At 38.8% G+C, this 16,111-nt stretch overlaps 1 protein-coding gene across 3 annotated transcripts in view; it reads right to left on the bottom strand.

The window, feature by feature from the left end:
* BMPR2 (bone morphogenetic protein receptor type 2) overlaps positions 1 to 16,111 on the bottom strand; it is a 110,113-nt gene that overhangs the window by 18,690 nt on the left and 75,312 nt on the right. For all 3 annotated transcript variants that reach the window (XM_062619775.1, XM_062619776.1, XM_062619777.1), the window contains exons 4-7: positions 9,108 to 9,218; positions 8,478 to 8,569; positions 6,211 to 6,441; positions 2,243 to 2,357 (exon numbers count right to left, since the gene is read on the bottom strand). In XM_062619775.1, the coding sequence (XP_062475759.1) occupies positions 2,243 to 2,357; positions 6,211 to 6,441; positions 8,478 to 8,569; positions 9,108 to 9,218 (549 nt within the window). The remainder of the gene's footprint in view (positions 1 to 2,242; positions 2,358 to 6,210; positions 6,442 to 8,477; positions 8,570 to 9,107; positions 9,219 to 16,111) is intronic.

Raw genomic sequence — 16,111 nt, 5'->3', positions numbered from 1 at the left:
CCACAACTCCTGTGTCAAATACAGCTCCAACTATTCACATTATGATTGGAATTGGCACCTATTCAGAAGATACTTAGACCCCCCCCCCCCCCCTCAGGGGTCGGTACTGGGACCAGTGCTGTTTAATATTTTCATCAACGACCTGGATGAGGGAACTGAATGTACCCTCAGCAAGTTTGCTGATGATACTAAACTGGGAGGAGTGGCTGACACACCAGAGGGCTGTGTTGCCATTCAGCGAGACCTGGACAGGCTGGAGAGTTGGGCGGAGAGGAACTTGATGAAATTCAACAAGGGCAAGTGTAGAGTCTTGCATCCGGGGAAGAACAACCCCATGTACCAGTACAGGTTGGGGCCTGACCTGCTGGACAGTAGTGAAGGGGAAAGGGACCTGGGGGTCCTGGTGGATAGGAGGATGACCATGAGCCAGCAATGTGCCCTTGTGGCCAAGAAGGCCAATGGCATCCTGGGGTGCATTAGAAAGGGTGTGGTTAGTAGGTCAAGAGAGGTTCTCCTCCCCCTCTACTCTGCCTTGGTGAGGCCGCATCTGGAATATTGTGTCCAGTTCTGGGCCCCTCAGTTCAAGAAGGACAGGGAGCTGCTGGAGAGAGTCCAGCACAGAGCTACAAAGATGGTTAAGGGAGTGGAACATCTCCCGTATGAGGAGAGGCTGAGGGAGCTGGGACTCTTTAGCTTGGAGAAGAGGAGACTGAGGGGTGACCTCATCAATGTTTACAAACATCTAAAGGGTGAGTGTCAGGATGATGCAGCTAGGTTTTTTCAGTGATGTCCAGTGACAGGACAAGGGGCAATGGGTGTAAACTGGAGCATAGGAGGTTCCATGTGAACATCAGGAAAAATTTCTTTACTGTGAGAGTGACAGAGCACTGGAACAGGTTGCCCAGGGGGGTTGTGGAGTCTCCTACGTTGGAGATATTCAAGGCCCACCTGGACAAGTTGCTGTGTGATGTACTCTAGGTTACCCTGCTCTTGCAGGAAGGTTGGACTAGATGATCTTTTGAGGTCCCTTCCAACCCCTAGGATTCTGTGATTCTGTGAATATTATTCCAGAGAGGCTGAACACATCCATCTTGCAAGGCATTTGATCTTTTCCAAAGAATAATCTCAATTGTTCCTAGTTTATATGCAACTTATTTTGTTGGTAAAGCAGCCAGCAGTATAGAACCAGTTTTACTGTGGAATTTATTCTACTCCATGAGTTCCCTCCTAGCATTGACAGACCAGCCTATGGCTGTCTCTTCTTTAAGACGGAAGATTTACACATTTTCTGGCTACTAATGGACACACCTGTCTGCTCATTTTTAAATGATGAAGTTAAGATGATAGCTCCAGTTTCAGTGGCTCCTGGGAATACTGATTTAGATGTTCTCAGCGTCGCACATTTAACAGCCTCTTCAGTTGTCATTCTTTGCTAGAGTTGATGCTTAACATTTGAGATACATAGTTTGGGGTTTTAATCCAAACATTAGCACCTTCATGTAGAATTAATGACATCATCTTTTTATTTACTGCCAAGAAGCTAACGCTTCAGTGCCAGGCCATATTCCACAGCCTGATAAATCACAGATCTCAGTATATCTGCTTTATAATCATGATACTTCAGCTGCTGAAATGCTGGCTGAAGCATGCAAGCAGAGAAATCAATGTATAAATCAATATGCTGTCACATCCAGTGCTCTAATAAAACACTGAAAGTCCAGCAGTATTGTTTGTACACAGCGAAGACTAGGCCCACACCCTTAGACAAAAATCAAGACGTGATAAACTACAGTGGAGTTAGAAGATTTAATTATTTCTCTTTGTGTATATATATAGTTCATACACAAACTAAAAATTGCTTTGGTGATATGCGTCTGAACTGCAAACACAAACAGAACACCCCATCTGTTTGCTCTCTGCTAGACAGACATCCAGCGCTTCAGGTCTTCAGTAATCTGTTGCCATGATACAGCAGCACTGCACAACTCTGCCTCCTCCTCTTGCCTTTCTCTAGGGCTCTGCTAGCTCTTACTCCATGTTTTCATACAAGCATCACAGACAGAGCCCACAGCATGGGATTGTTCAGAAGGAAAGAACATATCAGAAGTTCTGAGTAATCTCTATTTGCATTCATCAACCCCTACTCACCACACTGTAACAGAGAAAAAAGAAATGCAGGCATCTACTACCTGATAGAAAAAAAAGAGTATCTTGAACATCTTGGCACCCTTCCTGGCCTTACCTCCTCGAGGTAGCTCCGTGTGCAGATACGCCAAGCCTCTAGTTATAGAGTGTGCCAGACGACAAGAGCTCACCCAGTCACTTGTGTGGAGACTCAAATATTTGCACAAAGAACCCTAAAAATACCCAGAACAAAACAAAGAATTAAAAACATTGTCCAGTTGAATAACTCAGAGTCTTTATGAGAACCAGTTTCATCCATTGCTCCTGTAAGGTGTAATCCTGCAAGTGCTCCTGTATTTAAACGGATGTTCTAAAACACAAGACAGGACCAACGTTTCATTAATTGCTAGTGCTACCATTTGGTTTATCTAAAGTGGAACAGAAAATTTATCACAAATAACAGGGATTGCCTTTAGGAACAGCAATATTAATTATAAACCCAAAGCAAAGCATGCATTTGGATCTGTTGTTCTGAAAAACTTCTACTGAACAAGAGAACTAGTTAACTGCAGACATAACAGCCTGAATTACTACATAGTGGCCTTTAAGCCAACAGCACTTATAGAATATTCAACATCTCTCACTGGTATCTTCCCTGCTATAAACTATTTTTGTATCAAAAAACCCTAACAACTCACAGGCATTTCAGAATAGGAGACACTGAAGAAGTTAAATGTGGAAAACGGGAGATTTTTTAGTAATTTGTGGTGGAATCTCCAAGAAAACCAGAAGGATGGGTGTCAATGATGGTCTTCTAGAAGCAGAGACTGCTATCTGAAACAAGAGCCAGATCCTGTCCATCTATAATACCTTTGAGCAGTTTTTATGCACACAGTCCCCAATGACAATATACTCAGTTTAAACAAACTAAATCCCCATGCATGAAGAACAAGCCATCCAGTTGACTCTGCATACATAGTACAATATATTTATAACTACAAACTACCCTGGTTTTGCCTGTTTAAATCTGTAAGCTTAAAAATGCACCAATGTGTAACATTACCATAGCTACAACTAAAACCACTTTATTAAAAAATTAGCTATGTAACATTTGGTTTACAAATGTAAAGTCTGGTGTGTGCCACTTGGAGCTGACATTCAGGTGTGTAACACATGCACAGTTCAGATGGAGGCACACCAACACCACAATTTAAAGTGATCAAGGCATTAGACATTTTAATCCAATGCTAAAACTAAAACCAAGTTCATAACACTCCTTAATGAAGTTACCAGAGTTACAGCTTTGCAGGCTTAGCATGTGCAGAACAAGGAACCCACAAACAGGTAACCTCCTTGGTGAAAACACAGAACAAATGTCACTCATACAGCTTTACACAAGCATTTTTATCATTGTTTAAAATGCTGTTACATGAATCTCAAAGCGGTTTTGGTAATTAAAAAAAACCCTGAGGATCCACCTAGAAATAAGGAATTTTACTTTTTTTATCCTTATTGTTTAAGGCTTTTTAAGAAATATAAAAACTTTTATTAGCCTCTCACTGCCAGCAACTTGGGTGCAGTAAGAGATCTTCTTGGCTTAGTGGGCTGAGATTCTAGCCCATTCTGAGAGGCTACAGAACTGTTGTCATGGTGTGACTGGAAATCAATCACTGCATGATGATGTCAAACCAACTTCAAGATCTTTCTGCTGCAGAGCGCGCTAGCCACCAGGTATTTTTAAGCTAGCTGAGGGCTATGATTTTATGCTTTTGGTGAAGTTCAATATGACAATCAGGAAAAGCTGTATTCAAGATTTAGAGAGATACATATCTGCAATTAAGATTATTCTTGTCAGAGTCATGAGTTACATGTTAAATGGTGGACATGTGTTCTGATTATAACTTTTGATACAAACAAACTTTTGATGGTTTTAACAGTCATAAGATTCTATGTCTTTTCCAACAGTTTTTCTGTTGTTCTAAAAAGACATGAATGTCTGACTACGGGGGGGACAATTCTGTGACCATTACATATTTCCTACTATGTCATCCCTTGCAACTTACTCTCTGCTTATTCACCTGCCACACCTCAGAGTACTATCAGAACAGCACGTTGGCTGACAAATACATGTATCTTTCCTTTTATTACTTGCTCACTAACTTTTTTTTTGTCTCAAGATATGTTTGGATAATAACACAATTTGGGTCAAACCTATCTGCTTTGCTTTCACCAAGGCAACACCACAAGCAATTTTCTGTGTGAAAATGTTCAGGCTTGTGTGTTCCTATTTCTAAGAAGGAAAGTATTTCAAGGGAGAATGATGGTTTGGATGGGGAGTATTTCACCTGCACGTCTTGTATGGGTTACTCTTTCTTGAAACAAGATTTATGGCTTCAGTTTGAACAGTGCAATTTCTTTTTAGTAGTGCTGCCACAGCAGGCTTCCTTCTCTGCTGTTAGCGCCACACACAGCAGAACATCTGCTCCCTGAATTAAGGATCACACTGTGCATTAATTACACCTGCTGTGAACTTTTTCCAATAACTTCCAAGACACTAGTGGATTGATTTTAGACTAATCTTGCTGTTCTTAATACCATATTGAGAAAGAACCTGATAATATGATGTCAGAAGAATCATCTGTGCATGTAATCAGATCATTAACGTTTCCTGTTTATATTAGCAACAAGACACAATTTGCGATCAAATTACATTTCAGCTGAAACCCCTTTCATTCAAGAAAACAGCAAAACCAGATCACCTGTTAAGACAGTCATGCCATGCCCCTCCAGGAGCGGAATATTAGTTGACAATAAGCCTATTCTGCCAGAGCAGGCCAATATTGGTGTGCTTTTGCAAAACTGAGCTGCTTCTATGGTCATTTCCAGTTTCTGAAATCTCTCTGTAGATGCCCATCTCTTACAGGCTGTCATGATCCAAGTGTGTTCTCACTTAGAAGTTTCAGTTAAGGTACCCTTCATATATTTGTGAAGCGCTATGTTGCCTTAAATTTGCATACATATTTAGATATTTATATACACTTATGCATTTAACTTTCAACACAAGCACATACTTAGAGCCTAAGACTGGCTGGTATTACTGCTATTTATTACTGTTCTGCTTCTTTTTGCTACTTGAATAAGTAGTTTTTGTCCTACTGTCCTCATAACAAATCAGGCTTCAGCCATCACCTTTACACACTGGAGGAATATGAGTTCCTTTACTTGAGACCAACATTCTTTAACTGAACAGTTAAAGTTCTTCCCATATACAAGACAAATTATTTGCTTTTTCATACACATAGCACCCATATACATTACTTTTATGATTTTTCATGAAAGCGATTCAACATTTATGCTAGATTTTTTTAAAGCATTTTGTTTCTATTTGTGCACACACACACACAGTGTTAAGAACTCAAATCCATGAATTTGCGGGATGTAAGCATTCAGGTAGCTAAGGAGATCTGAACATATGGTTCATGAAGATATGGTTCTGGAAAGTAAGGCTGCCTTCTTAAGACGTGTCCTACATCATCAATATACGGTACAGCTAAATAAATATGGTATCCACAGAAAGCTTTAAGGAAGGTAACAGGATAAAAAGACAACATGATTTACAGTGCCACAAGCTAGTCTGACAACAACCTATTGTGTTTCTTTGTAAAGAAAAAACAAAACAACCCACCATTTACTCAGTAGCTACTGAGACCGTAACTACCATAACAGATACAATGTCTTAATATTAAAAAGTTCTAAATTAAATAATGTTTAAGTAAAAATAACTCTTCAGATTCTGTACCTGAATATTGCACAGTTGACTGAAGAAACCTGCACCATAACCAAGAGCAAATACTAAATCTAAGATTTTGTCAAGACTACATTTGGTTGAACTAACTGGGAAATCTTAAAGGGTATTACAATAAACCACACTAAGGTTCATTAAAATTGTAATTTGTATGGATTATTTTTACATTACTGTGCAAGAAGCAGCAATGAAAAGCACTGGCAAATATGGAAGTATATCCTTTTTATATGGCTATTCTTAGGAATCTAAACCAACCCAATTGATTTCTTTGAAGCACTTACATTGGGGTAATATTCCATCACCAATAAATATTCCATGCGGCCATCTGCAGTGAATCTCTCATCCCCCACAATGAAGCGGGCAATGTTGTCATGTTCCATCAGTGGAATCCTGTAAATGTTTCTCTCATTGACAAAGTTCTGACGATTGGCAAAAGAAAAGACTTTGACAGCAACTGGACGTTCATCTAGGGAACCTTTGTACACCGCTCCATACCGCCCCCGGCCAATCAGCTGCAAATAGATGTAAATAAGTAGTTCACTAAACAACAAATGAAGACAAACCCCAAGTTTTCACTCTAAAAAGACTGTACACCAACTTTTATACTGACAGACACTAGAAACAACAGTGAGTATAGTGAATGTTTTGCATTGAAAACTAGAATGGGATTACTGTCATAAAAGCTATTTTGGAATTGGAAACATCAGCACAGGTCAACTTAGATCTTACTAAACTGATCTATAGTCTGAATACCCAGTGAATAAATCATACATAAGCTATTCAACAGTTTTATATACAGAATCAATAAAATCCATGTGTTTTGTGCTGCTAATTCTCTTCTTAAACTTTGCTTACATTTATAGTTTTTACATGATCAATTTTAATTAACTGCAGAGATCACAGCCATTAAGATGAATATTTTATGTTTAGGATAGCTTTATAAGGTGTACCTTTTAGGTCAGTAATAAAAGCGTATGCATTTGTAGTGAAAACAGATACAAAAAGAGGTAAAGAGTTTTTAAAAGAAAGGAATAATTAGTTTTTTACTACCTGTGAATTCTTATTCTAGCCCCCACTATGTTAGACAGTCTTCAGAGAATGGCCTTTCCTGTCTCCATAGCAACTGAAGAAAGATTCAATCTCTTCTCTAAACCAAAACGTAGGACCACCTCCAGAAGAATCCTGGTTTCTAATACTCAACAAATTCTAACTACATAAGAATTTAAACACTTATTTGATTCAAATAATATTCAGTTCAGGAAGACCTAGACATGAAACTGTAAGGATTTCACGGACCAGTATCTTTTTACTATCTTAAATACTTACAAATGGAGAACAAATGGAAATCAGAAGGGATTACGGAAGTAATGTTTCTAAGGATGATAGAATTGTCCAATGGGAAAGTTTTCAACAGGAAAGCATCCTTTACCAGACAGACTTTCCATTTCTCAATCCTTCCATGTCAGTGGATTGCAAAGCAGCAGCAAATCACTTCAAGGTACAAACCCAGAATGTATTCTACCCACAGAGATGTGAAAAGGCAAGCACAGGTTAAGACAATTTGTTCTGCAACACCCTATGACTGGGGGTGAGGAATCAGCTCCTTTGGATTTAAAAGGACAGGAGATCTCATAGCAGATCTTTCCACCAACAAAGTAGCTGCTTTTTCCAAGACTGCATACCAGCATGAGTGATTTCACCTGGGGCTTTGCACACATTTACAACAGGCATTGTTATACTCTTGTGAACTCTGCCTCAAGTACTTTTTTGATGGCCCAAGGCACCCAAGCTTCTTTGCTGATTAGTCTGCCCTCACCATTAGCCCAGACCATACTGAATGCTTGCAGTCTGCATCTCCAGGTGTGATTTCTAGTGGGCAAAGGAAAGCACCATACTCTGAATCTCTCTCAGTCATGTTACTGATTAATTTTCTGGCTAAAAGCTTTTAAACATTCTGTAAGTTCTATCAAGCATACCAATTGAGAGCATAACATTTTGCTGTTGTACAATGATACGTCTCATACCAAGCTCAGTAGAAAGTTCTAGTTGGCCTCTAGTTGCCATGGAGATAGAGAGTACCCTACTGTGAAGAATGACTATACATAAACACACCACTACTGCAATATACTGCCTACCTGCAGTAAATTCTATATTCCAGTAGTGTTACTAAAGCATTTCAAATGACTGTGGTAGGATACTGTACTTAAAGCCATCTGTGTCAAACAAAAAGATTGATCTTTTGACGCAATGCTGAAATACAGCACATTCCAATTTCCTCCATTACCTCCCAGTGTTCAGTATTTTCTTCTCAAGGTAGAACATGTTCTAGCCAATACCAACAAAACTACCAGCAAAAGCAGGCAAAATGTAACTGTGGTAACCTTTCCTTTTCTTTTGTCTTCTAATTTCATCTTTCAAATGTGAGTTAGAAGAAAACATTACAGGAGCACTGATGCATTTATTTCCATAACTGTATCTGGGAAGTTGTATGACCAATAGTGTTACACTGAATGAAAATGAAGATTAAGTAACAGAATTGAACATTTACCTCCAACAACTTTAGATTATCCAGATCCAATGAGGGCTCTGATGCTGCTGCCTCCATCATATTCATACTGTGCAAACCTTGTTTACGGTCTCCTATGGAAGGGCATGGGGAGAGAATCAGACAGTTTCCTTTCTTTGCCATGCTACAAGTGAAAACAATACAACTCACCTGGGACTTGGAAGACATACACATTTTAGGCAAGGACATAATATGTAAAAGGGAATCCTGTAAAATCGTCTCAGAGTCAGTAAAAGCAGCAGTGAAGGTGCCGAAAGCTACAAACTTAAGGCTATCTGCTATGCAACTATTTTGATAATTGAATGTCACTGGAAATTAACTCTAAAGCATGTTTACAACCTTACTTAAGCTGTGTGGAGCAGAGGTCTTTCTGAAGAAAAATGGCTCCCAAAATGCCAGTGGAGAAATGATAAATCTCTCCATATCACCATATGAATGGGGTATCACCATATGAATGGGGTATCACCATAAAGTGTGAGAGAGGAGAAAGGGAAGCATTATGTACAAGCATATCATAGGGTCTGGGGAGAGCAGAAGATGTAAGCATAGCTTTGAGAAATAGTCAAAAGAACAATTAAAAAAAGGAATAATCAAAGAAAAGTCAAACCCTACCTGCAAGCATCCTGTATCCAAAGAACAGAGCAGCAATCAAAACAGCCAGTACAGACACAGATGCAAGGGCAATAACTATAGTCTCATCTCGATGAAAAGAATGAGAAGAATCTGAAAGAAAACAAGAGAAATACTCTTTAATTGTAAGTTTGAAAGAATCAGCACTACAAAACATGTAACTGTTATTACAGCAATGGGGAGGGGGGAATTGTACTCTGGATTGTAAGAGACTGCACTAAACTCTATTTTCTCTTAAAATCTAAGGATGGCAAAAGAGCTATCAGCTCAAACGCAGCTGAGCACACATTCATTGGCAGCTTTTCCCAGTCTTCCCTTGCCACCATAGAGAGAGGCACCAACAGCAGAATGTGAATCTTCTTTCTAGCTGGCTAAGTTCAGCCCAGCCATACAAGGCCAAGTTGATGCAGTCCTGGCTCTGCAATCAGTGCCTGAACCCAGTTTTCCTGGTATGAACCAGGTTTGTAGCCTTTACAAGGAGATTTTTATGATTGTTTTTACCAGAATGAAAAATCTCAAGAAAGTTTGCGGCTAATGCTGCAAATGTGATGAAAACTGAACATTTTGTATTCAAATACCTACAACATTTATTAGGCAAATAATCCATTTGTATAAATATTTCAAAATACTCTGGGGTTTTGTTTTGGGTCAGTGCTCAATTTTAGCATAATTCTCACTCCTTAATTCACAAAAATGCAGAGGTATCTCCACTGCAGCAGAGTGTCAGGAAACCTGAAACAACAATAAAACACTAAACAAAATAACTAGTTTTATCGAGCCTTTTTCAAAATAACATTCAATTTTTGTCAAAATGTAAATATCTTGAGTTACCTTTTTTATTCTCCATAGGGGGGAAAAGTTTTCATGAAAAAACTTGTTAGTGTCTTGAATGCTTATCTCCATGCTTCTCCAGAACCAGATGATCTTTAAGGTCCCTTCCAACTCAAACCACTCTATGATTCTATGTCAGACCCCAGCCTTGCTTTGTGTAGGCATATAAAAATCCAGCCACTTTAATATAAAAATGGATTACCGCAGATATTCCTCTGATGTCAGAATCACTGGAATGTGGCACTACAAGACTCATTTACTTTGGCTTCAGAACCAAGTTTGGGATCTGTGTTTAAACTTGTCTTATATGTTGCTGAAAGTACTTCTTAAAAGACTTTAATAAGACCTAACTATGCTAAAACCACAAAACAAAAAATGCACACAAGGCTTAAACATCAGGCAAGTTTTTAGGTGAGACTGCAACACCATTTTTCCCAGTCTACGCTACCTGAATAAACTGACAAATTTGCTCTGCTTGAACTGCATTTAGAAGGAATTAAACATGATTCATTTATTCCAATTCCCAGTGTGGACAGACACAAGAGAACCAGGCAAGAAGAGAAAGCAAATTTAAAAGAAAACAACATCCATTTTTACATAACCATAATGGTAAGAAGAAATAATAAAAAGCTGGTAAAACAAATACCAGAGGGAGTTTCAGTGATAAAGGTATCTGAAAAATCACCCAGCAAAAATAACATGCAGCTCATTTTTGATAAATTGATTTAAATAAGAGGGAGCTTGTGATAACCATGGCACCATCACATTTAAATTTGTTCCATCAAAAGAAATACCATCACTACTGGGTCTGGTAAATTAAGTTTCACTGAGAAAATAAGCTGTTGTCATAAAGCACTGTACTGGGGAGTAACCATTGTGACTCCTACCGCAAGGCGATTAAAAAACACACGTTACGGTTCTCACCTAAATTATGAATTCAAAACATACACACATATATATTAAAACCCACAATATCACAAAGGAAGCTTATGTCATACAAAGCTATATGAAATACTGCACAAGTGTAAGAAGCTGAACAACTGCTGACAGAGAAATCCTAATTTTTACTTTAATGCTTTTATCAATGGAATTTACATTTTATTGGCTTATCTTCTAAAACACATTACACATGGTGGGTCTTTCATCAGTTCAAGATAGTGGCACGTATGAAGAAAATCCAGGTTTTGAGGGGCTGAGCTTTTTGCTGTAACCTCAGCTGTATTTAATTTGACCACGCAACTAGGGTGCAGCCACTTACAGCCTTCCCGCTGCTAATTATACAGTAACCATTTCCACCACTGTTTGCCAAATGCTATCTAATGCCTAAGTTTGACTGCTCTACTTCATTCTTCTCACAATTAAAAGGTTAATAACATGCCTCCATCATGAGGGCGCTCCTCTACCCTGGAACAGGATTCTGCTGTTCCTCCACTCCTATCATGGCCATCTTGAGCAAGGGAATATTTAGCAGCTCTGGCTGCATTGGCACATTTGCTCTTTCTCCTGTTAGAAGCTCATGAATGGTGACATTATGCAGGCTGGAGAGCTACTAGAAAATCTCCAAATAACAACTTTTTGTGTTGATCAGCAGAAGAAAAACATGCAGAGAAACAGCATAGTTGCCTTCTTGTTCCTTGATGGATCAATCCCTCAGGAGGCTTTTTCCCTTTAAGTGGGAGCTGTGCAGCCACCAGGTAACCTCAAACAACATCCCTGGCCTTCCACAGGAAAGACTGTTTTTATTTTTTTAAGCAAAGTTGTTTCTTAACAAATCTTACATTGGCTTTTCTTGAGCAAATTCCAAATTCTTATGAACATTTGACATTAATGTCAATGTTCCAACAGCCAGATCAGTCCTACAGTGTGAGTTACTATTGTCAGGTTGTTGAGCAGCACTTAGAAATGTAAGAATAAAGACAGATTTCTTAATAAGGGTAACTGAATACCTCTATGGAGTGGTAACGTGCAGCTCAGAACAACGAGTGGCTAAAATGCTGCATATGATGGCTACTCATTTCCTGTATCTTCTACTTAAAAATTTACATAAAAAGAAATGCATGAAACAAACACAATGACAAAAAGCCCAGATGGCCCCCCAAACCCCACAAAAAGTATTATTTCTATATGTCCTTTATGCTTTGTATAATTGACAACTTTTGATGTTGTCAATCTTTCTTAAATAGAACAAAAAGGACATGACACTTAAAGACCCAGTTATAAAAACTTCCAAAGGTGAGCAAGACTCTTAATTATTAATCTTTTCAAACCATCTCTTTCTTTGGATACACTTCATCTTTAGCCTTTTACATCAGCTGCTAACTTGCCTTTAAATTCCTAGATGAGAAATGCTAGCAAAGCCAAAACTAGACAGAGCTCTCAAGGCATCTGCAGAAGTTAACATTTCCTCTTTCATCTCCTTTTAAGTAAAATAATACATATTTTCTATATACATAAGCACATAACCTGTATTCGCTTGGTATTATTTGGAGATGCATTTTAACTCACCCACAGGCACATCAGTGTGGGTCAACAGAAGAAATTACTGAATAAGCATGTATAATACGTATGTATACACATCTCTTTCCATGTCGTCTTCCATGAACTTCTAGTGCTGCCTGAAACAACTGTGACTCCTGAAGATTAGGTAATTAATACGAAAATTTATTTGATATTACACTTCCTATCAGTAGCTCCAGGCACACCACAGAGCACAAACAACATTTTCTGAAGGAAGACTTTGTTGATCTGAAACTCTTAACAACCCCATCCCCAAATCAGTGGACTCTGCTTTTGATGTTTATTTACAATGACAAGACACCTACTCTACAGCTTCAGTATTCTTTCATGTCGTATTACAAACTGACTTCAAACATTCACAACTACTATTCAACAAGCTCATTTGAGTTTTTGAGATCATTACCAGTATTTGGGTATTTATTTAGTGACAAACACAAACTGAACAAAACCCAATCTGTCCAACACTGGCTTCGAATTTCAGACCAGGAACACTGGTATCTCACTACTATTCCATAACCAATGTACAGCATTAAAAAAGCAATAGCATATGCTGAGCAGAATTAGCTACAGACTCTAGAAAATCCAATGATTAAGGAGTTGACTGCTGACCCAAATTCTACCTTTGCTTGTACACAGAAGATATCAGCTAAGCTTCCTCAAGTGTAAGTTCCTGTAACTGAAAGCAGAGGTTAGTGTAGTTGCTTGTTTCACTGCTATTTATATGTGAGGTTTTTATTCCCAACTTCCACTTAGGCTCCCTGATCTAAAACTAAAATCTATCAAACAAAAAATTAAAACTAACAGAAACTATTGTAAGGCCCAAAATACCGCACGAGCCAACCTCTTATCTCACTTGGATGCTTACAGGGTTAGCAACTTTTCAAGCAGCAGTGTGAGGATGCCATTTAAAAGGCACCCAGCATGTACACACTTTACCTTGAAACATTTCTGCCAGTAATTCTGATACTAGTCAACATTTCCCTCAAGTCCACTGATCCTACCACAAAGAAGCGTCACAGCAAATAGTGTAACAGTCTTTTTGCCTTTTCCTTTTATTCTACTATAAGAAAAAGAAACAAAGCACATCTCATTAGAACAGAGACGACCTCCTGGCTGAGGAGCAGTTGGTAACCAACAAGCCACCATCCCCAGAAGCATCCTGACCTCACCACGAATAAAGAGCTTGGTTTTGGCTCCCAAAACCCTGAGTACAACAGCTCCTGTATATGGAGAGAATTTTGCCAAAGGTATACACAAATAATTGAGAACATCTTTCAGAGCAGACAGTGAAGGGGATTGCTTCTAGTACCTGGTTAGAAGTGAGGCATCCGTCTGAACCCAGCCCTACACTTCAGATACTCCCTGCAAGCACTTCTACCAGAGAGAGATTTCTCTCTCCTTTCTCAGGCATCACTGCCTTTGATTTCCAAACACTTATGCAATGTCTTCGATAAATTGAATCTTTTTAAATTAAGCTTCCATTTGCCACACATAGAGGTTGTCTACTGCTGCCTTCCTAACCTTCCCCAGGAATGACAGAACGAAGAACACTGACAGTGGTAATGGCATCAGGAGGAATAATATTTTCCCTTCAAATTAAGTTTCCCATTATAAACATTAAGCTTGTGATATTAATTAATGCAAAAGTATTCCAATCTGTGCCTATGCTTGAAAAAGCTTATTTCTCTGTAATTTAAATTTCAAAAGTGAAATCCTCTTCTGTATGCTCCTTGTTTCTGTACTTAAACATCAGCATCTATCCTATTACCAAAGAACATTTTGAGAAACCAAAGAAAACTGAGGCAAAGCCAAGTAACAATGGTCAATGCCAAAGGGTCTGTAAACATACAGAACAACTCCCTGGGAGCCTGAAAGAGGATGCGTGATTCCTGTATCTTCCCTTCCCATCTGCAAATACAACGAAACCTGTGGACAGCTACCCCTGAGCTCCCTCCACCCTAATATATGTCCTGTCTGGGACCACTCCAAAGAAAGCATCAACTAACCCACCACTACCAGAGCTACTTGTGCCGGTTCCAGCACCAAAGCCTGTGCTGTGACACTAAAATATTCCAGCCTGGTTGATGAACTGTGAGGAACCCATGCAGAGTTTTCACATTTCCTGTTTCACCATTCAGCAGAGTGTTGCCCCTGATACTATTACTAAAATAACAAGCTATGAAGTGAATGGAATAGGAACTGAGAAGGAAGGCAAGTCTCCTCCTTATAGCAGATAAAAGCTGTCGCGAAAACTCTTCTTTACTACTGTATCAAAGGTGCTACATGACGATGGCCAAAGAGCCCCCTGGGAAACTGCAGAGGTCACTGTTAAGATGCGACATCTGAAGACAGCCATGAAAAAAGGCAGGGAGTGTCAGTCATGTTGAAAAACTAGGAATCCCATAGGGAAAAACTTGATTGTGTAATTAAAGGCTGTATCACAACACAAACACACACAAGGAGATGGCCATAAAACTGAGTAAGCGATTATGTTGTTTCCTTCTGATCTTCAAATGTTTGAATATGAAACCTTAGGCTTTGAAATGTTGTTTCAATGCTATATATTTATATGGGAGTAATCATATAATAAAGGACATTTGACACAAATTTCTACCAGATCTCTATATTGCTATTAAAGCTTTTTATTCTGTTTTCAGAAATCTGCCTACTCTTCATGTAAATGACTCACAGCTGTGTATGTGTGTATCTGTCACACAGTAGTAAATAATTCTACAAAACCCATGTGTGTATTTAAGTTCAGATAAGCACTGTATAACAACATTTTACAGAAACATACAATTATTCTATATAATGAAAATAAATTTTAAAAGTAATTATCCATGTTCCCACGGAATTCCTGGTACCAATATATCAGAGACCAAGTGGTCTTACAGCTGATAGGGACCAAAAATATTACTAGTTATTTAAATTGCCACATAACCAAGTAGCAATGTTAGTCTTCAACAAGTATGGCAAGGACCATCCTTTAACACCATCCTTTAACCTTCACAGCACAACAGCAACATCTGATTCTTCACAACTACAGCTGTATGGACTCTGATCAAAGTCAGTAAAATTACAGAGGGTTCAAAGATCTGCCCATACAGATCAGCTTTAAAAAGAAGCAGAGTCTTCACGCCATTCTACAACTATTTCTTTGATGTGATAGATTCAATATGTTCATTGTCAATCTGTTGCAGAAGTTGCTTTTCCATTAAGGAATCTCAATGATACTGAGGATAAGATCAGAAGGATGAGCAAAACCATACAGTTCAGTCACCACCAGCACAGCGTGAGATGGAAGGCTGAAGTGTGGGGGCAATATGGCCTTCAGCTGCAGATGACTGCAAATATGCTCTGCAGATTGGAAAAGAGACTTTTCAAGTATAATTAATTCTACTTGTGTTTAAAGTCGCATTTCTTTTCACAGTGGCCCTGCACAACTTTCATGCCAGCAATAAGATCTCAGTCCTTGGAAAATATATACAATTCGCCATCCTTTCCAAGAGCCCACAGATCTCAGTCACAATCTGTTTATCTGTTCTGTCTACACATAGCTTGTATCAAACATGTCCTAGGAATATTCCACAGTGTAAAGTAAGCCCTCAACCCTTACTGCGTTCTAGCAGCACATTCCA

Source organism: Pezoporus occidentalis, unplaced genomic scaffold (assembly GCF_034315485.1).
Source record: "Pezoporus occidentalis ecotype Australia unplaced genomic scaffold, CSIRO_AGI_Poc_V1 ctg213, whole genome shotgun sequence".
Taxonomy (NCBI): domain Eukaryota; kingdom Metazoa; phylum Chordata; class Aves; order Psittaciformes; family Psittacidae; genus Pezoporus; species Pezoporus occidentalis.
The sequence above is the reverse complement of the archived record's forward strand: the minus strand, read 5'-3'. Positions and strand labels throughout refer to the sequence as shown.